Here is a 25106-nt window from a genome sequence, read left to right on the forward strand (position 1 = left end):
AATCATTGTACAAAGCACTTTGTATTTTCCATTTATATCTCCTTACTGTCAAAACGCAGTCTTCTGGTTGTTTTCTGCCACGCTGGGGGGAGTAAAGCTCACCTTTGGCATTAAAGAGGATCCTTAATAAAATACAAATAATTTCTACTGCTGCAGTAGTTGACCTTGCCACAAATAGTAAAGTGCGTAGATAAAAGGAGAGGCGCTGAAGGGTCAACATTGTTTGAAGGCGCTCGCAGCTCAGCGGGCTTGTGAATGCAACCTGCTTTTATCGGCCACCGAACAACTAAATACAGCAAGAGCGGGCAGCTGTATTTGCATTCTAAACAGTCTAACAATCAGCGGGTAGTGATATCAAAGCACTGCAGACCCCTTGATCTACTTTTGTATTCATCAAGAAAATCCTGCATTTACTGGTAAATATAAATACTTCTGCATATGAATATTCCTAGTTTGGTTAAGCTGAAGCAGTTCAGCACATACAAGTATGTGTTATGGGATATGTATGGGATTTCTGTGTACGCTTCTACTCATCTGAGGGAATATTTGAGAAACATGAATTATGAATCTCATGCCGTGCACAGATAACCAGTGGTAATGAAGCTGAGAAGAACAACTGGATAGGCTACATATTTAAAGAGGCTACTTCCTTTGTGGACGTGTCATCTAGGCATTAAAGATTCAGACGTTGTGATAGCCCAACATTAGAGAGGACTGCAGGGTGAGTGGGTTGGAGATGAGAGCATTATCTGGCCGACATAATGTGTCTGATGCTCTCAAGAAACCAGAGCTGCCAGGTCAAGGCTGACGTCAGAAGACAGCACATGTACAGTTTAGTGTGAAGTGTCCATAATATCTCTGCAAACAGTTTAACATATCCTAAATTATTATTATTATATTCTTATATTATAATTATTATTATTATTATATTATTATTCTTAATTATTATTATTATTATATTCACATGCCAAATGTATTTAGCATTAGGAAATCAATAGAAACACATACAACATGTGAGGATTATGCATTGCCTTCAAATTCACAACTACAGTACTAAAAACCTCTTTAATTACACTAGAAACATAATGAAAACATTCTTACAATCCATAGCATCTTCAGGTAGCATTAACCACAAAAAATAATGAACCAGTTTAAGCTGTAAAATGTTCTTTTCTCTGAATTGGTTTGTATGTAATTAGACATTCCTGCTACAATGGGACACATCTCTATCTACACCATCCAGTTTCTCTGCAACATTAGCCTTACTTGATCGTAATCTGGTCTATGATACCATGCTACAGACGTGAATCAGGCTATAATTTACACATGGAAAGAACAAGGCCAACGCATGCTGTTTAATCCTCCAATACATCTCTGTTAACCAAGACCATTTGTTTAATCAAACTCCAACTGGAGTCAGATCACTGTAGACACTGATAAAGAAACTGTATACCACTTAAAGGGCCTAATCGTCATTAAAGCGCTGAAAGAGTATGTCAACCAGGCGAGCTCTTAGATCCACTTACTGCTGTGTGTCGGGATGACTGAATTGCGTTGAGTACATGTTTGTGGTTAGTCAGCTTGGACTGTCCATCGGATATACATGGTGAGATCTCCAGTTTGTGCCTCATGTGCATTATCACTTGGAGAGCTTTTGAGACCTTCAGTGGTCTTGCTAAACAATCTTATGACGTTTTAACCAAGATTGGCTTAATCAATTACAAGAAGATGAATATTTGAATCTTTAGCTATCCTCTGACTTTTCTCTCATGCCATCATGAGGTTGACATTTCTGATTCATAATAAAATATCTCTACGACAAGGATTGCAATGACATTTGCTACAGTACAGATATCCCAGGTCTCTGGAGGATTATTTGCACAGACTTGCTCGAGGATGTTCCGACTTCTCTTGTGCCACCAGCAGGTCATTGTTTTCACTTAATGGTATCAGTTAAGGCCAAATACCTGAAAAACTTAGCAGTACTTCCTGTTTAGTGGTAGTGAGAAAATGTTAGCATGCTTCCTTATCTAAAACTTTGAACGTGGTGTTGTTCCTGTGGGTGTTGTGACCATATACAGTGATTCAATACACACAGAGGTGATTTTATAGACCTGATCAAGTAAATGGTAACGAAACAATTTCATTTTTCTGCCAGGTCCTCTTCATAATGTTGTCAGACACAAGCAACAAGCACTTTTGATGGTCCTATTTTGATACATGGTTTGTGCCTCACACATATCATAATTACATTCTAGGCACTGAACTAAGCATATTTTTCCATTTTGATGCTGCACAATAACATTAATATATTCAGTATTAAAATGAATAATATCACACTGTATTGATGGTGTACTCAACTCAAGAGAAACTCAAAGGGAAATGTGTTTGTTAGAGTGTAAACCGGTACAAAGTGTTTGCCACTCTAGACCATTCGACATCATTTGTTTGCTCTATTAACTTTTTGTCATTCTCCTCCAGCTCTGTGTTTTCTAGGCTCTTTGCTAATGATTTGTCCTTCAAACAGCAGATTAGGCGTTAGCATGGTAGTTACACCGTGTGTTAAATCAAAATAAATCGCATTTTGTCTGAGGTGACCTGATGGAGCGTGCAGTTTTCAGGTGTTGGGTTTGTTGTGACCAAACCAATAAAAAGTACAAGAATCAGCTCTGTGGTGCACAATTGAGTTTTTATTGTTGATCAAGCATGAAAGACAAATTATTCCTCTGAATAACAGCAGAACTGAGGCCAACAAGTTTAAGAACAAACAAACAACACTCACCTCCTCTAATACGTTTGTTTGTGAAAATACACATACTTTTAGATTGCTGGGTGACACAGATGGAAGGTCAGACTCAGCATAATGATGACGTCATTGTACTCTAATGCGCCGCAGAACCAAAGACACAATCACCACACTGACAAATGGCCAGGACATAAGACAGCAAATTTCATTTGATCATGAATCGCAGTACAGAATTGTGTTGACTGGCACAGTCTGTGACCTGTCACTGTGGGTTGTGCAACAACTGGCTGTCTGAGAATGACTTGTTACGGCGTGAAAATTACAGTTATAGGGTGAGCAGTCTGCCTCACTGTAAGAAATGTGTGATTGAATTTATTTGAGGCTCTACTTTGAGGACATAATTGGCATCCGCTCTCTGCTATATTCTATATTGTGTGAGGTTTTGTGAAATGAACAATGTGGTGGCCATCTGGTTGTGCACATATGTACAAGCTCTTTTTGAAGCTTTATTTAATCCGTTTTACAATGGTGGCCTGGTAAAAGCCAAAGCCTCTTGAGGAAAGAGTGTAGGGACTGAAAAAACAAATGTTAAAAATTTAAATGATAGTGGCCCACATCCAAAAAAACCTTTCATCACACCCACCGCTTACATAAAATCACAGCAAGCATTCCATAAATGACATGCACACACATCAGGCAGACAACAGCAACAGAACAAAGGCAGTGTGCACAAGCATAAGACAAACAGATAAAGTAAATCAGCACATGTTTGGTGGTTTCTTACCTCAACTTGAACTCACCACACACTGTGTTGTTACATGTTATACCTGTATCAACCAATAGATGATACATGAGGTAAAATGGAGATTTTTAATCTGCAGATATGTCAGGTGAGTTTGGTATACGTGAACTCACCAAATGTGCTAACTGCATCTATTTTTGTATCTTTATAATCTTCAGAAATTACTTCATTTGAAATTCTGTGAAGCCAGAGACCAGTGTATTATGACATATTTTTTATTAGGCCTGTAATATTTTTAGAATTTAAAGACCTATCCTGAAAGGCTTTTTGAGAAATTGACATTACCATCTGTGATCCAGTCGAATACTGACAGACAGTTAAGGAATGAATACATTTATCATGAATACATAGTCTGTATTGCAAAACAAAAGAGGCTGTTGTACTGGTCACAGTATGTTTTTTGCACTAGAAATACTGCTGATGCTTATTATAAAAACAAGTGTGTCATAGATTTATCATAATTATAATAAACACTCATCTGAAGTGGCACTACAAGTGTCTCTTAAAGTGTGACTCTCATCAGTAATTATGCGAAGCCTGAGTGTCTTTATGAAAAACAATCCACACATAGTATTTCTGCTTTCATCGCTGATAGTCAAAAACCTCTTACGTTTTATGATTTTAATCTTTTCAGACAAGCTGACAGATTGCATATAATAAGCTGTGAAAAAGCTTTAAAATGAGCAGGATAATAATAATAATTAGCACAAGTATTTCACAAACATACAAGTTTACAAGTTTACAAGTATGCAAGTTTACAAGTCTACATACATACATACATACATACATACATACATACATACATACATACATACATACATACATACATACATACATACATATATAGACAGAATAAAAGTCTCTGGAGGACAGGCCATGCATGACGTTGTACAGAGTTAGTAAAATTTTAATTCAATTCTTTGTTTGAATGTAACAGTTTACCCATTTTGGACCTGTTGAAGACATTGTTGCTAGAGAGGACTGAGAAATGCCAGTATGAGGGAGTTACGATGTCATTTGCTGAGATATTTTTCTCTAGGCAAGGAGGACTGAAGAAATGACCAACATTGCCATCCCTGGAGCTATGCTGGTAGCATGGCTAAAAGCTAAACAAAGGCCAATTTATCAAACAATGTTATGGGCCCAGAGACATAATGTCCACATAATGTTATATTGAATAACAGTCATTTTCCAACATGGATTTGCCACTGATGCCAGTGATTTGTGTCATCCCTTTGTCTCTTTATATTACTTTTAGTCACACACGTTTGGCCCTTTAATCTGAGTAAATCTTTACTTAAAACAAACAAAATATACATTCTTCTGTAAAGGTTACAGAGCCCATGTGGCACAGTATAAACATACAATGTAGGTCCAGTGACTCAAATTATATGATTTTTTTTCAGTAAATTTTCTGCTCAGTTGTGATAAAAACTGTGGTTCTCTTTTCCAGCTGCTACACTTCAGAGACCGATAAAACATTTCAATTTGACAGAAATAATTTGTCCGTCAGAGAGCGCAGGCTGTCTGGTCCCTTGTACAGAGAAGTAATTCCCCTCATCTTAACATTAATTATGTTCTCCTTGTGTCTGTCAACACAACGCGATTGATGGCTGAGGGAGAAAGAAAAACACAGAGCCTCAGTCCGATGAAGTCTAAAAATAGACGCAGAGTCCAGCATGTACACGTCTGTCATCACACATCACATGAGTATGAATATGTAATCACTATTCAATAATAAAACATTATTGATACACAGTCTGGCATATTTATGGCTATGGATTTCTGGTAGACAATAGATGCAGAAACACATGGCCTGATAATCATGCTGACTTTCATGCCTGGGGGCTGGATTTGTTTTCATCTGTTCAGGGATGAAAAATATCGAAACACTGTGGATGGAAAGGACTGATGTGTTGCTGCTCTTGTACAATAACAGTGGGTATTTGAGGTTTGGTTGGTTTGGTTCTGGAACAGGAATTAAATCTTTAACAATGTCATTGTGTAATTACTGCATTTTATTAGCCCATATCCACTGAGAGAATAAATACGAGTGGGGCCATAGAAATAAATTCTATTTGCGACCCCCTTTCAGTGTCAGGTGCGGAGACAGGTGACAGTTTTCTGCCCTCAAGAAGTGACAGATCTAAAGTAAGAGAGTGAAATAGGACCTTTCTCTTGATCAGGAGCGACTGAGCGCTTTATAAAGAAAAACCTAGACTCACTGATGTTAGGTCCTTTGCCCCTTGACAGGCAACAGACATGAGCGTGCTGTGTGCAATCACATCATGTTTCATGATCTCTGGGCAATGTTCATATTGTCAGTTATCCCTTGTTGCCATCTGGAGTCGTCAGTGTGAGAAGTCTTCTCGTGGGGCTTTAATTCACACAGTCACACGTGGTAACATCTGATTTGAGTACAGTGAGCACTAAAAGCTGTCCAGATGCTGGTACATTGTGATCCTTTATTACTCAACTACTTTATAATTAGCAGCTGCAAGATTTTAAAAAAGGAAAAAAAAAGAAAAAGAAAGAAAGAAAGGGTTTGCATTAAACAAAATTGAGAATTTGTGAAATCATGTATTTTTTATTTATTTAAAAGATGTAATACACAAAAAGGTTCAGTGGATCATCACACGTTGTTATTCGGTGAGGAAAAAATGATAAGCTCCCCCACTGAGTTTATTTATAGTATTTATAGTATTTATATTTATAGTAAATAAAATTTATAGTAATAATGTAGTAAATGACATGGTGAAAATTTGGTTTTGGTGATTTATTGTTTTGTTTCTGTTACTGTTTTTGCTTCACGCACTGCTCTCACAATGATGTTACAGGAGGCACCTTTTTTCAGTGAAAAAAAACAAAAACACAACATGATCTACTCAGGACCAAATAGCACAAAGACTAGATTCTACCTAGTGAATACAGTGGAGCATTTAGCAGCTTAATAGACAGATATGTCCTTCAAGAGCTAAAAAAGCTAAAAAAGAGTGGATATTGGACTTAAACTTTGATACTTGCTCTACGGTCTTGTGGACCATTGGACCATCTTGTTGGGAATGCCAAATGTTACAAATGTCGACTTTACAATGTGGTCTGTTTTGGCAGAGGGTAGGTATAAGAAACAGCATGAGTGGTAGTCTGATACTACAATGTAGTGCTTGCCTTGATACTTATATACTGTATGTCTAGGTTAGAGATAGGCAAAGGTGCAGGTTGTAGATTTTTGCGAAGTGCTTTTTTTTCCCTGGCAAAAGTGTTCATATTTCCTCTGAACACTCAGATATTTTAGCCACCAAAAGTTCCTTTGCCTGTACTCTTCACCTTGACGGGCTTTGATGTCCGTCATGTATGCTCTCAAACCTTTCCTGTCTCATTTGCTGTGGAATTATGATGTGACAGCCTAGTCTGATAAGGCCCTCACACTTTGACAATGAGTCTCTCACTGTGTAATAGTGCACTGTGTGATGCCATCCACCTTTGATCAGCTTCAGTACACTTTGCAGCTGCTCATCCCTCTGTGTAGCAGACTTTCTCATGTCCAGTTTGTGCTGTGATATTGGCCCTCTGTGAGCGGCAGCATTTACATAACAAGCAACATCTGTTTCTGTGGTGTCATCTCTGCTCTGTCCTTTAACGGGCTGTGTGACAATGCATCGGTAATGACCAGTGTTTTTCCTGGTGCATATTCCACATTGACATTGAACTGCATCTGCTGCATCACAAATACTGATATCGTACCAAATCCTTACTTGTAACCACCAGAATCTATCCAAACCCACCAGAAACCTCTTGCAGACTCATACTTCTGCTCCACATTCCTTCTCAATTTGCATGTACTTGGTTACATCTGTCAGTCTCCTGGAATAATACGCAACTGGCTTCCAGCTGAGCCAAAACAGGTGAATAAATTAGATTCTCTTTGAATCACTAGACTTGCTGTTGTTTTCTTTTCAACAGACCATATCTGCTACTCATGCCCAGTGCCTTATCTCGTGGACATTTATGGGCAGGTAGGGTATGTATTTGCTCATGTAATTAATTATTCATGCCCAATGCCTTAGCTCGTGGACATTTATGGGCTCCTATAACTTGCTGACAGTGTTCAATTTATCTGGGTCTTCCTCTGACTCTACTGGCATCGAATATGTGGCTCAGAAATTACAGCTCTAGCTATCTGAACACACAATTCTCCTTGTTAAGTTTGAGGCCAGCTTGCCCCTTTCTCTCCAATGTGCATTGAAGGTCTGTGTTATGCACAGGTATGTCCTTCCCATGGACAATGACATCATTCATGTCCATGGGTAATCCATCTAGTGTTTCCAGCGGTCAATTCATTTTGCACTGGAACATCTCTGGCTACTATATTTACCATTATTTATAGATTGCCTGGACACTACTTTATCTATAGATGAGGTGAAGACTGCGGAGTTTGGGCCAGTGTCTCCTCTATTGTTGGCAGTCCATCCATGTTCAGCTGTGTGACCATCTGTACCACACCCTGGTTTTCCAGTCTCTGCAACTCAGCTTGGACCTTAGGAAGAAGTCGAAGAGGAACACTCTGCTGTATGGTCCAACACCCTCTTGTAGGTGGATCTTGATTGGGTCTTTCTCTTTGGCCTAAGTGCCCTAAATGTTCATGAGAGTAACACAAGCTCCTGTATCAGTGCTGAACCTAACTGGAGTGTGTCCTATATATATTTTGTTCTGTCCAGTGCTCTGCCCTGATGTTTCTGTTTACTGCTCCTAAAAAAGTAAAAGTTTTCCTACTACTGAACTTACTAGACTCTTACCAACTTTGAGTAAGTTACATTTTCTCTTCCCAAATTTTAATACTGGTCATTTGGTTAGGGTTTTATACTCTCTATACACTACAATCATCTGCATTGTAGTTTCTAAAGTAAGGGCAGGTATGAGCTGTAGTTGCCTGGAGGATCAACTTTGTTGCAGTTACCAACAATGAGTCTGTCTCTAATGTGTTCACTTTTTTTTTTATCTCCAAACTCACAGTTTTCACTCGACTCACAGACTGCTGTGGCTTTTTCCCCCAGCTTGTGCAAGAGTTCATCACATCCAGCTGGTACTGTGTTGTAGTTGTCCTATTTTTCTCCTCTTCCAAAGGTGTACACAACTTGTTTGTACTCAAAATTTGTGTTTTATTAACTCATACAACAACATCTCGAGATGACCGTTATACAAAGTCCTCTCAAGCAGTCTTGTTGACTAGCATAGCTACTGATTTTAGCTCTCCGATTTGTCTGAGTGTCCATCTACATCTATTACCCAGTACCATCAAGTCATCTAAGTTGAAAGAAACATAATAATGTATTTATGCTCCTGCTTCCATGCACAATATACCAAAGATTGCATTTATTTATTCACTTATTCATTTATTCACATTAATTTAGTTCTCTGTTGTTTTTAGCTCAGCAGTCAGCCTGGGGCAATTTCGATTAGCCTACTGGTGAGGCCATGAGTTTCATATCAACAAATTCAGGCCAGTTTGGGTTTGGAACTGGATTAGAGATAATTGCAGGTAACAAGTCAATCAATGCTGAACTTTGCTGATGCGTGGCATGTTTGCAAAACTGTAAACATGCAGGAATCTGGACAGATGATGAAACATTTCTTCCCAATTTTCTGATTTAATATGTTTTAATAATGTGTTTTTCTTTTACTGCTTTTTTTTCTTTTTTTAAGAAGAAGAATTTGGCACAGTGATTCAGGGTCATTTGTTCTAGTTCGCCTACATAATTACCTGAAAACTACATGACTTGCATAGTTTTGGTTATATAATTGCTTCTTGCACTAATTGGACAGCTGGGAACAACAACTAATTTGTTCATCACATGCAGATACCACACTTTTTTCACACATAACGTGCTGTACACAGTTAGCATTTAATTAGGAAATTGCAGGGTATGTTGCATAATAATGCAATAGAAGGGAGCATAAACATACGTTTCAACAAATGGACAAGAAAATGGCAAAAATAGGTCAAATGTATCTAAGAAGAACTCAAACTTACTGTTGATGAAATTGTATGCTTTAAACTATAAATGGATACATTAATGGATACCTCCAAAAGTAATTCATAAAAATGAATTAATTCTGGACATTTCTCTGTGTGTTTTTCTGAACATGCTCTGAAGTGAAATGTTCTTGCGTGCCTCCTTGTGGAGCACGTCAGCACTGGAGGAGGCACCAGAGGGCTGGGTCAGGGGGAGCAGTTGGCAAACAGGAAAGAGGAGCGCACTATAAGAAGAGACTGAACCCCGAGGAGCGAGAAAACATTTGAACCATAGCCGAGCGAGGAGGAGAGCAGAGAGGGGAGAGAGAGGCGAGGAGAGAGACCCACAGAGGAGGAGAGAGACCTGGAAAACGGCAATGCGTCTCAGAATGAAGACTTAAATCGCGGTGATTTGTTTTTTCCTTCCTTTTTAATAACCCCCCCAAAAAACGATAGTGCGGTCCGACGTCGCACTCCTCTTGCGCCTCGGTGTCACCCGCAGAGAAATCCTGGATGAGCGCGAAGTGTCAGCTTCAGCACCTGAGGAGAGGACAGCTCCGCTCTGCGTGCTCCTCCGGACCTCCTGTCCAAAAACTCTGCTTCAGCTTTTCATGTCAACACTTCCAGTCTGACACTCACAAGTCTGGAAGAAGTCTAAACATCCACTGACGGAGAGATCCGCGACTGACTCTATGCTCAATATGTACCAGGGGCATTTACAGGTAAGGAGGCAGCCTTCTTTTGGTTCATGATTTAGTTGTGATGGAACAAATGAAGTGATGTAACGGGGCGCACTTCTACATACAGCTGAGTTCATGTCAAGGACATTTTTTTTTAACACGGTTAGTAGAGATTTATGCGATCAACTAACTGCACGCTGACAACAGAGACATGCATGGTGTTTATTTTAAAGAATGTGCTCATTTTCATCTCTTATCTAACCGAGGGACGTTTGCTCTAATTAAATACAGCCTAAATTGATGGGAAAGGATGATCTATGAAGTATAAGTACTCATAACAACATACATTATATCCAATATTCATTGACAAAACAGAGAAAAAGAAGCACTGTAGCGCGTCTACTGCACGTGTAGGTGCGTGACAAACGTAAACAGGAGGTATACAGGACATCTTTGACACTGGCAACAACAAATTTATTAGTTTCTTAACATGCATGCTTATGCTCTCGTGACGTCATGCAACCTGACGTCAGTTTTCATATAGCAAAACAAACAATATACTTTGTGTTACATCACAAGAAGATCCTGAAGCTCACCCCCAGACACCAAAGATTGGGACTATAGAAGACACAAAATGATAAAAACATGCTGGAATAATGAACAGCTTGATCATGCCTCAGCTACTTTCCTTCAGTAGAAAACAGAAACTGCTCCCCAGAGCATCCGACACTGCATGTTTGATGTACAGTATAATCATAGACTGTCAGCTCATAGTGTAAAACAATAATCCTCTCACAATGGTTAATGATAGGCTTTTTTCTTTCTTTTTTTTAGTTTAGATTGCTGGATTGAAATGAATACTGTTGTTTGACAGAGATACTTCAGCTCCCAGACAGATGATTATGTAAGAAAAGACTGACTCAGTCGGAGCATTAAAGACCAAAATTTAATATTTAATGAGATATTACTCAAGCAGCAGGATTCATTGACAAAGCATGAAGTGGTCAGCAATTCTTGTCTGCTTGGTTAAGGGTCAATGAAAAGCCTGTGATACTGACTTATATATATATATATAACCAATCCTTTTTTAATCACAGTTTTCCATGTTTCATCCCATGATGTTTCAATTATCTCACACTTTATATGTTTCTCATCACATGCATGCAAGTCATTATACTGTGCCGTGTTTAGATCATAACTGAAACACGATACAGCTCTTTACCAACCATTATATGGGGCTAATTTAGCGTCCAGTGAATGCAAAGCAGACACACTATCTGTCGGTATTGGATCTCTCGCCATGCACTCGCTTGTGTAACTGATGCATTTATCTTGATGTTGACACTTTCTCCTTTAAGTCAAGTGTGTGTGTATGTGTGTGCTTGTGTGTGTGTGTGCTTGTGTGTGTGCATATGAAATTAGAGCTACCAGAGTTGACTGAATAATACAGCCATACCCTTGTCACATACAGAGTGGAAATAATGCTCGTCTGTGTGAGGATTTGGGTGGGGTTTTTGCGATATCATGACAGACAAATATACAAAATGTGGCTGGGATTTATCACTATGGAACTCTTGAAATAATTGGTCAGAAACACACTCATATCGTGTTTCATAATTTACCAGTGTTTCTGTGATGTTTGTGCAAAATTATACAGTATGTTTGAAAAAGACTAAATTAAATCGCATGCTTTAAGAACGCTTTCCTGAAATGTTCTGCCCTCTTAAATCTTTATTTTTACATATAATTGAGTGCATGTTTGAATGCAGGCTTGTGGCATAACTCACTGAGGGTTGTGTGTCTCCATAGCTTGGAAGTTCAAATGAAGCGCATACTATACACACTTCTTCATGTAACAGCGATGCATCAGTCAGTCGGTTATAATCAGAGCTATCAGCTATCTTTCCTCACAGTAGATACACTTGTAAGTCCTTATTTATTACACGATTGTCAGTCAGACAGATTTATCAGCTTATGGTGTTGCAGCTCAGGCAGGTTGGCTGTGGGAACAAGATAAGGATGTCCCATCTCTCCCTCTATTTTCCAATGTATTTTTATTTGTTGACCTTCTCATTCCTATGACCTGCTGTACTGTATCTGTACACGTGGCAGTATGATCCATGGATCATAAGGTTTTCCATGAACACACTAACATTTTTGCATAATTGCTGTGATTCTGCGCACAATCATACAATATTGGATGGATTAATCTTGGCAAGAGTTTTATGAAGAACGGCAAATCTCATCCTCATGGTTGGCATGTGTAGACTGACTGCATGAGTAAAATCCGAGTTTGGTGTGGTGCTCGCAGAAATAAAACGCTGAACTCTTTTTCTCTAACCATGGTTTTCACATTATAACTTGAATAAAGGTTTTGTCAGTGGAAGCGAAGTGCATGTTGTTCCTTTTCTTTGTGAGCAAAGTATCACCTTACCGTATCAAGTGTTGGAAAAGATTGATGCAGTTAAAGGAAGCGATTCAGAGGTGTGGATGTCAGCCTCATTGCTCTTTCTGTGAAGGTGCAACTGAAGATGCTGCGAGGCAAGCTGATTCAGCACGGCTGCTCATCTTTATCAAACGAAAAGCCAGAAGAGATATTATTTCTGTCAATGTACTGTATAGTTCTGCTTTGATGTACTACATATGCTGTAAGAAAGTCCTTGAGAATTTCACCATCCATACTCCCTCCGCTGGCACTTTCCCAGAACATTTTGATGTTATAGACGTTATGTAGTGTAATTGCTGTAGTGGTTTCCTTACTTAGGTATTCATGTTTACAGTGAATCTAATTACGGCACTGTTTGTACCATGTGTCTGAAATACATCCTGGCTTAATGGGAATGATGCTTCAAGGCCTTTGGATATTTGCTCTGTTAAGCGCAACATGATTATGTAATTTGATTACCATATTCCAAGTCCCCCGGGGGTAAAAACTTGGATGGATGCTATCGTTGATCAGATGTAGATCAAGTCTCTTAAGATCGCAATCGTTCACACCATCTTTTCATTAAGCTCCTGTTTAAACAGTGTGGTTTGTTGGGTGAAAGATTATTTGCTTGTAGGTTGTCCTCAAATACTCTGTGAGAGTAAATAGGCCAATGATACAATATTAAAAAAAAAAATCGCTGAGCTGTTCAGAATCAGTTTTCTTGATTTGCATTTTCTGTTTTCTGTTCCATTTAAGTGGTGTGGATATTTGTGCATTAACATAGTGCATCTCTTTGTATATTTGTTTTTTCCTGAGTGTAGCTTGTCAAAAACTCTCTCTCAAGGGACACTGAAGTCCTGACAGATTCTTGGTACTGGAGTTTCCCCCCTCCTAACCTGACTTCATAGACAGGCTTGATACACATTAAAATGCAGTTAATTAGCATAATCAGATGTGTTTTTATGAAATGCAAAATAACATTTCAGAAGTACTGATGATTTAGAATATTCCAATCAACGCTAAAAGAAACATTAAACAGTGTTTAATGGAAGCAAACCTTTTGAGGAGATGTTGCAGAATAAACAGAGTGAAAGAGTAGAGCAATCAATCAAATCGATAAGTTGACATACAAGTCAACAGAGCATCACAACACCAGCAGGAGTCTATGCAAGCATGCATCACATGCCAAGATATACAAGCACTCATCAGTCACAGTTGCACAGTCCACCGGGCCACATTTGTAGATGTTGGCTTCTAGTTTAAGCCTTTTATTCACTGTGGCATCACTGAGAAGCTTTCATCCAGAATTCTCAAACAGCAGTGGTGGTCAGCCAGAGGTATGACAAAGGGCTCCCAAACGTTTTTCCACAGAGGCTGTTTTAAAGTCTCCTTGATTTAATGAAGCATGGTCTTGATTAAGAGTGATTTAATAGGCCTGACTATTTCAGGAGTCAGGATAATGAGTGAAATCAGGTGGTATCCGGCTGGAACGAAAGCTCCACAGACAAGTACTGCTCTCCTTGTCGAAGACGTGACTAAATGTCTACAAAATGACGTAGTCCAAAGATGTTTGGTCACTGTATATTGCAGCCTAGTGTCAGGATATTGTGAGAAATCAGTAATGTCTTAAAGTGCAATATAAATATACTTTCACTGTTGACTAGAAACCATTGTTTCCACAATAATGATATTTTAATGGCATATGACGATGTGAAATGATTCATTTATATCATATTTTAAAGATGTTTGCTATTTGCTTTAACATTTTATAATTGGTTCAGATATCAAAACTGCATGCCCACATAATGTTGACATGATCCTTTGTGGTAGCAGAATGGATTAGTGATGGTACTGTAAGTACATCATGTTTGTTTAAATGGCGTGTGTGAACCATTTTAAATAACTTCCTGCAAACTTGTGGCCTTATTGGTCTTCCACAAAAACGAAAAGCATAAATTCGACATTACACAGAGTAAGGCCATTATTTCCATTGTTATAAGCAGGAAGCACCATGCTGATTCTGTTTTGCAGCTTTGACCTTCACAGTGTGTGTCCAATGGGATTCTGGTTTTGACAGGAGGTGGCAGTTTTTAGTGTAGAAAAATGGAAAATTAAATTTTTGCATCTCTGAATGAATGTATGTGCTGTAACTGTACTCTGATCCCACATACTGGGAGTCTCTCCTCCACCTGCTTGGGTAGTTAAGACTCTAAAGAGGCACTGAGCAGCTTGTGGAGCTCGTAAAGCGGACTAGAGGGAGACTAAGAGGGGTTCAAGCATACATCAGCAGCAGTTGTGCTATAAGCTGATTGAGTAGACAGTGGTAGTTGTTTTAGCGCACATAGCAGAAGATTTGGTCACTTTAACACCCACCCAATCCTATAAAATGATTAGACATGATCTTTGGGAAACGATGTGGGTGTGAATGATCAAAGAGGATATAAGAGATAATTGATGAAGAGGCACTATTGTCGTGGTGCTCACAGTCATTTGATGCTATGTTTCTATTTATTTTATGTACGTTATAATCAAGTCTGTAATCTGTCCCTGAGAGTTGTAATTTCACATGATGAATTCCTGCTGTGTGACGGAGATGAAATCAGGATCTTCGCCATACATTGTATCTGTGTATCGGCATGTGTGTCAGACCTTGTGTCAGTCACTCTACCCTGTATGAGAGTCTAATCCATGGTTAATATCTTGATTTAACACTGACAAACTGTTGTGGGAGTGAAATGATGAGATTGCACTTCCTGAGTATTTGCCTCCCTTTATTGTTCTCTCACAAAGTAGACTGTTTAATTATAAAGCTGTGTTTTCAGACTGTTTACATCAACTTGCTTTTAGTCTTCAATTAAATATAGACAGGGATTTATAGACTTAGTGTTGATAAGGTGAAGAAATATGTGGCCCCCACAATGTATGCCTTCATTGTTCTGTATGTGAATCTATGATTTAAGCCTATTAATAACCTTGCACGGTTCTTGTCTGATCACTGATGCCCTGCTAAAAGGTTACCACACGTCAATGTAGAAGGAAGCTCTGTTTACATACTTGATATAACATCTGTATTCTATTATTGATTGTTTTGGTTTGCGTCACATTATAGATTTTCTCCGCCTGCCATTTATCAATTTAAGAGAAAGGAACCTTCAGCATTAGAAGACATATATTCTAACACAGTCTGTTGTAAATAATCAGATCGAACCCTGATTGGTGCTTTAAGATTATGTAAATCAGCTGTTTGTTAAATGACGTAATGTTGTAGTGAAATGGCCTCGGGATAGTTATTCATGTTCTGATGTGTGAAACAAGATTTGAAGGTGGAATTGTCTGGGGGGAGTTAATTTGAACACACAGTACATGTATGAATATTATTACTAAATCTTCATAAGTAAAAACAGGCTGAACCAGGTTCACACTTCTGGCATATTACTAATGATAGTGCTAATTATCTTGGACATGTGGCGGAGAAACTAATAGGATTTTGATGTAAACATATATTTTTTTGATATATTGACAAAAACAGTATGTCCAAGGCCACAGTATAACTTCTGTTTTTCAAAATAAAGTGAATCCAATTAAAAGTGATCCTCCCTATGGAGAAGTGATGCAGCCACTCTACAGTACACAGATAAAGTCTCTTCAGTTTTCATTGGGTTTGTTAATACTCTAAAATTGCACTTTTTACTATGTTTTTTCTTTGTAGTTTTATAAAAATCTGATGCATTTTGGAGGTACAGACCATGCACAAGATGCCAGATATGGACTGGGGTAGAGATGTGCAGCTTTTTGAAACTAGACACTCAAGATAAATAGTGGCGTCACGCTGTATGTCAAACTTGTGTTGCTTATTTTATGCTCAAACAAACTCGTATATTTGAATTTTGACAAGATAAATAATGCATGATAAATAATGGCGTCACGTTGTATGTCAGACTTGTGTTGCTTATTTTACGCTCAAGCAAACTTGTGCGTCTGAATTTTGACAGAAAGGGTGACAGAGGATAAGTGTTGTAGCAGCTCTCAAGCATTTGCACGACATTAGTCTCAGACTGAATGTCATGGGGCCGCCACGGTCTGAACTCCAACACACACACACACTCATGCACACACCAAGTGTCAACACAGTGTAGCAGGCTTTCTCAAACAAGAAGCCTGTATCTGAGAAGGGATATAATCAATGTGAAGCACCCAAATTCACAGCTTTACAGCTCTACATCCTACTCTGTTGGTAAAATTCCTCTGGGTATCTTTCTGCTCTGAGTCTGTTAACACGGCAGCCCTCCCAGGCCCACATGGAAAGTCCCCAGAGCTACTGTACAAAGCCACGTTCTTCCTACCACAAAAGTAGGCCAAGCCCAAGCATCTTCGTTACTGGGAGCAGAGGGCTGTGCAGAAGAATGGTTAGCCCATCCATCTCTCTCGCCCAACCCATTCATAACAGTCATTCTCCAACAGGGAATTAATTTGCTCTAGAAACCAGGCGTCTCAGCGCCGGAGTGGAGAGAGCATGTGTTTGGTCCTCTGGGGAGATGAGCTATCATGGATGAGAGCTGTTGATAAACAAATATGCACTTCACTTTGGCAGACGTGAGCAGGTTTTTCACCTAGATATGTAAAGGGACTGCCCAGTGATGAGTTAGTGCCGTCCCTCTTTGTACATTTACAAAATATGCAGATTGTGCTCTACATCTGTGACTCTACTGTACATCAAACACTAATTCAACTGGAAAAAAAAGGCTATGTTTCTTCTTGAAGTGTACTTTTATAATACTTCCACTACTCTTAACAGCATAAAAATAATAATTAGTGATGATTTATTATCACTGAGTCAATTAATCATTTATAAAATGCCAGAAGGGACGAGAAATGCCTCAAAAAACATTTTGCCCTTAAGTACCTTAAATGCTTCAATGAGCTGTGTGATACAACCACTCCATCCGCTGACTGTGTTGATGAGCTGGGCAAATTAGTGGGCCAAACTGCTATAACGATCTCCTCACTGTTTCCACAATATCAGCATGCAGCTTTCTCTTTTACTTATTCACTAACTTTTCCTCACATCTCTCACACTGAGCTCCCAATTGCTATGAAGTTTGTTATAGATATTCATCTTCATCAAATGGTCATTAAAATGTCAGTTTGTCAATTATTTGAGAAATTATTATTATTTGTATTTAAATACCTGCAAAACTAACAATGTTTTCATGATGTGTAATGATGTTTCCATCAGATTCAGTAATACTATGTTGCTATGCTAAGGTAGGTGGTGGACATTGTAAACGTTATACCTGCCGACCTTGTTGTCGTTGGGTGAACAACATGAAAAAGTTAGAATAAATAAAAACGTATAGAAACTGTGTTAATTAGAACAGGACAAAGTGCATGCAATGAATACAGTTTATTTTTCTAGCATATGAGCAGTCGTGTTGGGGATTTTTTTTAAATAAACAACTTATTGATTAATCTTCTATTTAAGCTCCAAATAAAGATATTCATGAGGGTTTTTGAAAGCTTAGTTTATTGAATCGTGCTCACAAAAGGTTCAAATTGATCTTATTTTCTGCTGCCTAACCACTCATATCTGAGTTATTTCTTAAAACGTATACAATTAATGCAGTTAAAACAAACAGATACACTCCTGTTTGATATGTTTGGCTCTCTCTTTGTGCTTTTAATGACTCAGAAGCTATTGTAAATGTGGATGGATAGGGAGGACAGATTCACACATTGAAGTGAGGTATATCCAAGGCTGTTCCTACACAGGGAACACATGAAACACTGTTCTTGTCTTCATCATGGCTCATTCTCTGTTTTGCTGGGAGAATCAGTTTTTGCGCCTCAGGGAAGAGATACTCATCTTTTGATTTGCTGTCTCCCGACATCCTGCCTCTGGATTTGAACCTGGCAACTCTATCTTCACCCTCACCGTTACACAATAGCTCTCCCTCTTCAGTGACAGTGATCTTGTCAGATAATTGCAGGAGAACGCTCAGCAAAATAAATAAATAAATAAAAAACAATGTCTGCATATTATCACAGTAATTAGTGTGTACCCACAAATACCAATTACCTGCCCCTCATGATCACCACTAATGACAATTTCAACACTCTCCGTCACAGCCCTGTACTTACAACTGAGCACTACCCTGCAGTTTACAGCAGAGAAAAGCAAGCTGTTTGCAGAGAAGTCAGAATAATGAAACATAAACTGAAGCTGCTCTAATTTCCCTTAAATCAATTTCAAGAGCTTTTTGCCGCATGAACCAATAATTTGTCTCTCCAACGCTCTCATGTGTAAGACTGGAGTGGAAATAGGAATCTTTGATGTTATTCGTACACGCTGAACGAAGGATGAAGTGAGGAGGATAACGATACTAGGGCTGGATAATGTGGCAATTTAAATTTTTTGTGTAATAGAAAGAAATGGGAATATGGAATTTGTTTAGTGTTATGCAGTGGATGGGTTTACAGCTGTGGGAGCAATGGCGGTAAGGAGGAGGAAAGGTCAAATCATACCACTTTCCTTTAGTTGTTCACTAAGTGTATCTCTTCCTGTATAAGTTTGTCTGCTGGGAGTGAGTGAGGGTGCCTCGCATTTCTATAAATACCAGTGAGACGTGCGGTTAATGAATTCCCTGGCAGAAGTTGAGGGCTGGGCTGCAGAGAAGAGCAGGGTGTACAGATGGGATGTATGCACAGTTCAAGGGTACACCAACTGGGAGGTCTAAAGGCAGGAAGGTTTTCGTTAGCAGGAGCAGGACACACTCCTCGCCTGCAGCAGTCCCATGGGTTTCCATCTCACTTTGACTGTATGTACTGCTCAGTTCATGCACTGTATGTGTGCAGGCTGTGGGTATGTTTTCCAGATGTGCATAAAATACCTGCATCCTACTGTGTGCATGTGTGCGTCTGTATGCCCGTGCGGATGTGGGCATGTTCACACAAGTATAGGTAATGAGGCAAGGCATGGATGTGTGATTCATATTTCTCCACTTTAGCAGTATGCCAGGGACTAGGTCGAAGGCCCTGCTCCCCCACTGACGTGTCTCCATACATGCAGGGAACGAACAATTTATCTTGGCAGCCAAGTGAATGATGATATATACGTGCTTATGTGATGACGCAAGTATCAAAGCTGGCATGGGTTTTCTCCTGGGGGTCAATTTAGTACCTAAAATTACCTGCACGTTCTTTATGGACGGACAAGGATTGAAATATGTTTCTGGCATAACTTTCAACATTGTTGTCTGATTTGATTGGTATTCATAAAGGTTCAAAGTACTTTTGTTATGATTTTATTACTTATGATCAAAAACTAGCGAGTCAAAAACATCAAGCAAGTGCAACAACACAGGACATAGCAGTCAGCTAATATTGTTTAATAGTCCAACAGCAAGAAGCCCAGCTCAGTGTCTGTCTTTCCTTTATTTTACAAAGCTGTCACCAACAACTAAAAGTCAGGCTGAAATTTACTCTTGTCTGGCAGCCTCTCACTCAGTCATTCTCTATTTTTCTCTTCTTAGCTTGCTCGGTCATCCTCTTCGGTCTCTTCGCCTCTGCCACACTTTGCCCCTGCTGAGCCTGGGTTAAGTTGCCCACTCACCTGGCTCCGATTCTGGTGTCCATTCTGCCGTAAATTCCCATCTGCATTCTCCCCTACCTCGGGCCTGAAAACCTCCTCTGTCCGGTGGTCCAAAACGCCTGTGGTGCAAACACTAATACCCGGTGCCTTGAGCTTTCAGTCTGGGCAGCACAGCTAACATTACTGTTTGCAGCAGTGCACCTTACTGTGCATCAGGAAACTCTAGTTGAGGCAGAACAGCCAGAAGACATCAGAGAGAAAACTAGAAAACATTTTCTGAATAAAATATAATTAAGTTTCAAAATCAGTGACATAGTAGTACTGTAAAGCATTACAGATGCCTCCTGACCTGGAGCCCAGTTATATAGTGCAAGAACAGACATACGGTGCACAGAGTAGGGAATGACAGCATCCACCCAATTAGTTAGTGTCACATCAAAATGAATTAAAATCTGTTATTTTAGAAAAGTTACATAATGTTGCTTTAATAGATTTTCTAGAGTGTAGTAAAGTTCTTAACCTGTCTGTGATATCCTGTATGTTGCATTAGTTAGAAATATTAAAAAATAAAATAAGGCGTCCCATGAGTGAGTGAGTGAGTGAGTTCAGTTATGTTTATTAAAAACTACATATGCAGGCTTGAAAACTGAGACTGTAACCATGTCGTTAAGACCTAATCTACCCAAGCATGTGAGTTTGAATGACTTTTGTTCTAATTTAAAAAATAGATAGTTTTACTGGCATACTTTTTACCACCCTTTGACGTACAGTCCTCTAGTGAAAACATACATTTAGATGATGGACTATGAGAGCGAGTTTCACACCCAAGTGGAAAGTAAGAGTGGGATATGAAGAGGGGAGAAAACAATGGTGCTATATTTTCAGTGGGAACAACTAACTTGAAGAGGATAAACAAATGTTTTCAATATGACACAACATTTTAGTTATTTGGTAAAGAGGCAAGAAAGTACATTTGTTGATGCCAAAGACAGGAACACACACTCTAGACATAAACAGAAAACCAAGGAACATCTCACTATTTGTCCTTGTTTATAAAAAGGTATCTATCCATTTCTACAACCCCTTATCTCTTGTGGCAAAATGAACGTTGTTCCATTGTATCCTCCAATTCATTTGTCTCTCAGCATAATCCATCACTGACAGAAGCAATAAGAGCGTAGGTATTTCTGTGTGGCTGCGACTGCGTCCAAGGAAAAGGCCTGTGTGTCAGTCAGGAGCCTGCTGTCTGTGGGAATGACTACTTCAAGTAATATAGATACCAGCGTTTGCTGCTATTTTTGGGCTGTTCAAGCTCTGTGTGCGTGTAGTATGTTGTGTCGGATCATCACACACTCTCACTTAGAGGAAGTGATTAGATCGATAACGTTGGCCCGTCTCCAAAGCCTCTTTGCCCTTTGCGGCAGCTTGTAGAAATTTAGAGATACTATATACAGTAAATAATGTCACATTTGGGTATCTCAAGCTGTCATTACAATATACTTTATCCCTTCAGGGACCATTTTGTCTAGCCTGGTCTGAAATAATGTAAAGTGTTCTACAGGCATTAAAAATTGAGATGACTTTGTTTTCCCTAAGGTGCCACAAGAAGAAACAAGCAGCAGTCCATCAGTGAGATACTACTATAAAAATGATGTTGTGGTTGTACACATGCTGGATTATGCTGGATATACATCTAGGATCTAGGGGGTTACGGCATACCTACAGTGTCTACGTGTGCTATGATGTAGGCTATGCTACAGCACCATAGATGGGTACAAATGTATCTATGGAGCTTTCACATGGAGAACTATGACTGGTCATCTTGGGCTGCTTGTGTTTTCTCCTACAAATTTCCGATGGCGGTGGAGATTGTTCAGAGTGAATACAACATGAAGCAAGTCCAAAAAAACACAATGACTGAATGGAACAGTCTCTTATTCATTTATGAAAAAAGCGTACCTTCAACACTCATATCATGAATCAAATAATGTAAACATGATACAGCTCAATCACGTACAATAAACCTATCAAGTGTTGCAGTGCTATCAACAGTCACAGGTATCAGGACACCCAACCTTCCTCTTACGTCAAATGACCCCAACTCAAATACAAACATATCTGTGTGCTAGTGAGGTTTTAATCTTTAGATAACGAAGACAATCCAAACTAAAAGGGCATTGCACATATTCCCATCTGGGAGATTCCCAGTATAACCACTGTCCTCTAATGGTGGTCATGTGTGCAGCTCTACTGGATCAGAGGGGAGTTAAGCGCCTCTCTCAGGTTCACCTTGATAAGAATGTGGGGAGAACTTTACACAAGTCTAACTCATTACTTTTTTCAGCCAGTCCAGAGGTCAAAATCAGTAACTTTCTAATGTAACAAAATGTCCTCTTTTTGCAGAAAGAGAATCAGATGTCAAAGTACAAAGCTGCTCCATTAAAAGTTTAATGTTTATTATCTTTAGCATTTATCTGACTAGTAATACATTAGGAAGCGAACATGTTGGAATTGGAAACAAAAGGGAGATGAAGTGATAAAATAAGACGTAAAACGAGCGAGACAGAGAGAGAGACAGAGATGGAGCAGATGGAGATGGTGCTGATATGATATATGTTAATACTGTGCAGCCAAACACAAATGTAAATGTCTTAAGATAACAAAGAAGTAAGTTGCAGTGTGTAGTCATTTTATGATTATTGAATACATGATTATGATTCATTGCTGGACAAGTTCAAATTCAAGTTCAATGAACACAAAACACAATTTCCTGTTTACAATTTGTTTGTATTACAGTAACACAGTATTAACGTGTTCATTAATAAAGACCTAATTGCTTTATTATTTTTTAGTTCAAGTAGATATTGAATTTATTTCCCTCAGTGTAGCCTTCCTCGTGGCTCCTGTAAATCCCATCTGTGCCGTTATGCTTCCTTTTTCAGAAAATCCTCCTCACAAACCTGCCAGTTGCACATAGCGTGAGCTCAGTAAATCCAGTGGAATACATAAACTTTCTCTGTTAATATGTCTCCTCCTATTATGCGCAACCCTCCCTTAAATGCATAGACACTAAGGAGAGAGGCGCACCTTGCAGACTCATACAAATGGCAAGCAAAACTGTGACTCCAGCCTGGTGCATCTGCTTGATAAACATACTGTGTCTGTTTGGGGCACACATCAAGAGCCTTAGTAAATCTGGCCCACAGTGTTCAATCCTGTTAACTTCACATTTACAAATGCCCACATCATTTGGTAGAGCATAGTGTTAGAGACAGACACAAGCATGCATGCCTTCTGTATTTTACTGTTTTTGTGTTGCGAATTTGTTTTTAATGCTTAAGTTTATTGTGGCATTAAAGCAGGAAGTGTTCCAGTTCATTAAAATTTTTAATAACGCATGTCCTGATTTTGTCATAATCACCCAAAAGTGCCACCACAAATCCCTAAATTAGGAATACTAACTGATTCAGCTGATTTTGCACCCTTGGAGAGTTCTCAAAATAAAGTAAAATGTATCTGTACTACATTCTGTACAAAGCACATCAGCTCTAATAATGCCCTGCAGCATGAGAAAGTGACGTGGCTCAATCATGAAGGCCAAGGGGGGGAAAACACGCACCAATGCACACTATGGGCTGTACTACGTGGAAGCCTATGGATGGAAATAAACTTCCAGTAAAGATAATGACTCACAATCCACTATTTCTGGACTGCTGAAATCTCCACTGTGATTCATCTCAGTGCATGATTACCTTTGACAATCATCTAATAATGTATCGACGTTCAAATACTGTATCACAAAGTTATTATTGAAAATCTATTAAATGCATAAGCATAGAAAGAAATGAACTAAGGTTCATTTAGAGTTGAGACAAGACTAAAAGATTTATCTTGTTCCAGTTTACGAAAGATAAGTGAGCTGCTGAGATAAGACTTGCATGTCTGTGGTACTTAAAACATACCAGTAGCCAGTGAAGTATTTTCTCAAGCGTGGCATTTTTTGTTTCCCGCTCAACTAGAGAAGAATCTATACAGTCCAATGAAAAGGTCGTAAAAGACTTGGGCTCAATTGGGTGCAGTCAGGCAGTGAAGCGCGGTTCAACTGAATGATTTTAAAATGACTTTGCTAAATTGTCTATACAACTGTTCTAAAGTGGTCTTTAACTGCAGGCACTGCATCTCACAGAAGAACATTTTTTTGAAATTTCTTCCATAACCTAATTTTTAGGTAAAACCAATGACCATATCATCCTTTAGTGGCACTGCTGGAAAGATGAATGCTTCAAATTAGAGAGAACCGGGCTGTCTCCTATCATATCATTGTCATCATGAGGAGACATTTCCAACCTTGAGCAAAGACCACTCAAGAGCGTAACCTTTCTACTTTCAACATTTCTCTATATGTACTCCACTCCCTCACCTTACCCAACCTCAAGAATGCTATCATGTCAATTAAAGCCTATCCTGCAGCTATCATATAACCCAGGGTAGTTAGACAGGCTGCCACCGAAAAGGTCAGCCACAGCTTTAACAATGGTGCAGAAAGAAATAAAGACACAGAGAAGATGGAATGGTGTTGTTGGGAATGAAAGGTGGATCTGACACAAAACAACAACTGGTCAGTCTAGTACTCATATTCAGTTTTCTTAGATTTTGTGACATTATCACAAAGAATATGAGACTTGTTTTGGTCTACCTTTACGTTAAAAGGTTTGTAGCACAAATGAAACAACCCTGTTCAAACCACCTTAAGTTAGATAAAGTCAAGAGTTGAGAAAAATTAAGGGATCGTCAAAGTAAGGTGCCAATATGTATGGTTTTAATGCTGTTTAAAGTCTGGCATTGGTTG

The 25106-nt window shown here is 39.0% G+C and overlaps 1 protein-coding gene across 1 annotated transcript in view; it reads left to right on the forward strand.

Annotated features, from left to right (window-relative positions):
- Positions 1-9805: 9805 nt before the first annotated feature.
- The window catches only part of pex5la (peroxisomal biogenesis factor 5-like a), an 85776-nt gene continuing 70475 nt past the window's right edge, over positions 9806-25106 (forward strand). Inside the window, exon 1 of the mRNA XM_019258890.2 lies at positions 9806-10283. Within this exon, the coding sequence (XP_019114435.1) occupies positions 10254-10283 (30 nt within the window). The 5' untranslated portion in view covers positions 9806-10253. The remainder of the gene's footprint in view (positions 10284-25106) is intronic.

The sequence above is a fragment of the Larimichthys crocea genome, chromosome XVII (genome assembly GCF_000972845.2).
Source record: "Larimichthys crocea isolate SSNF chromosome XVII, L_crocea_2.0, whole genome shotgun sequence".
In the NCBI taxonomy this organism is placed as follows: Eukaryota; Metazoa; Chordata; class Actinopteri; family Sciaenidae; genus Larimichthys; species Larimichthys crocea.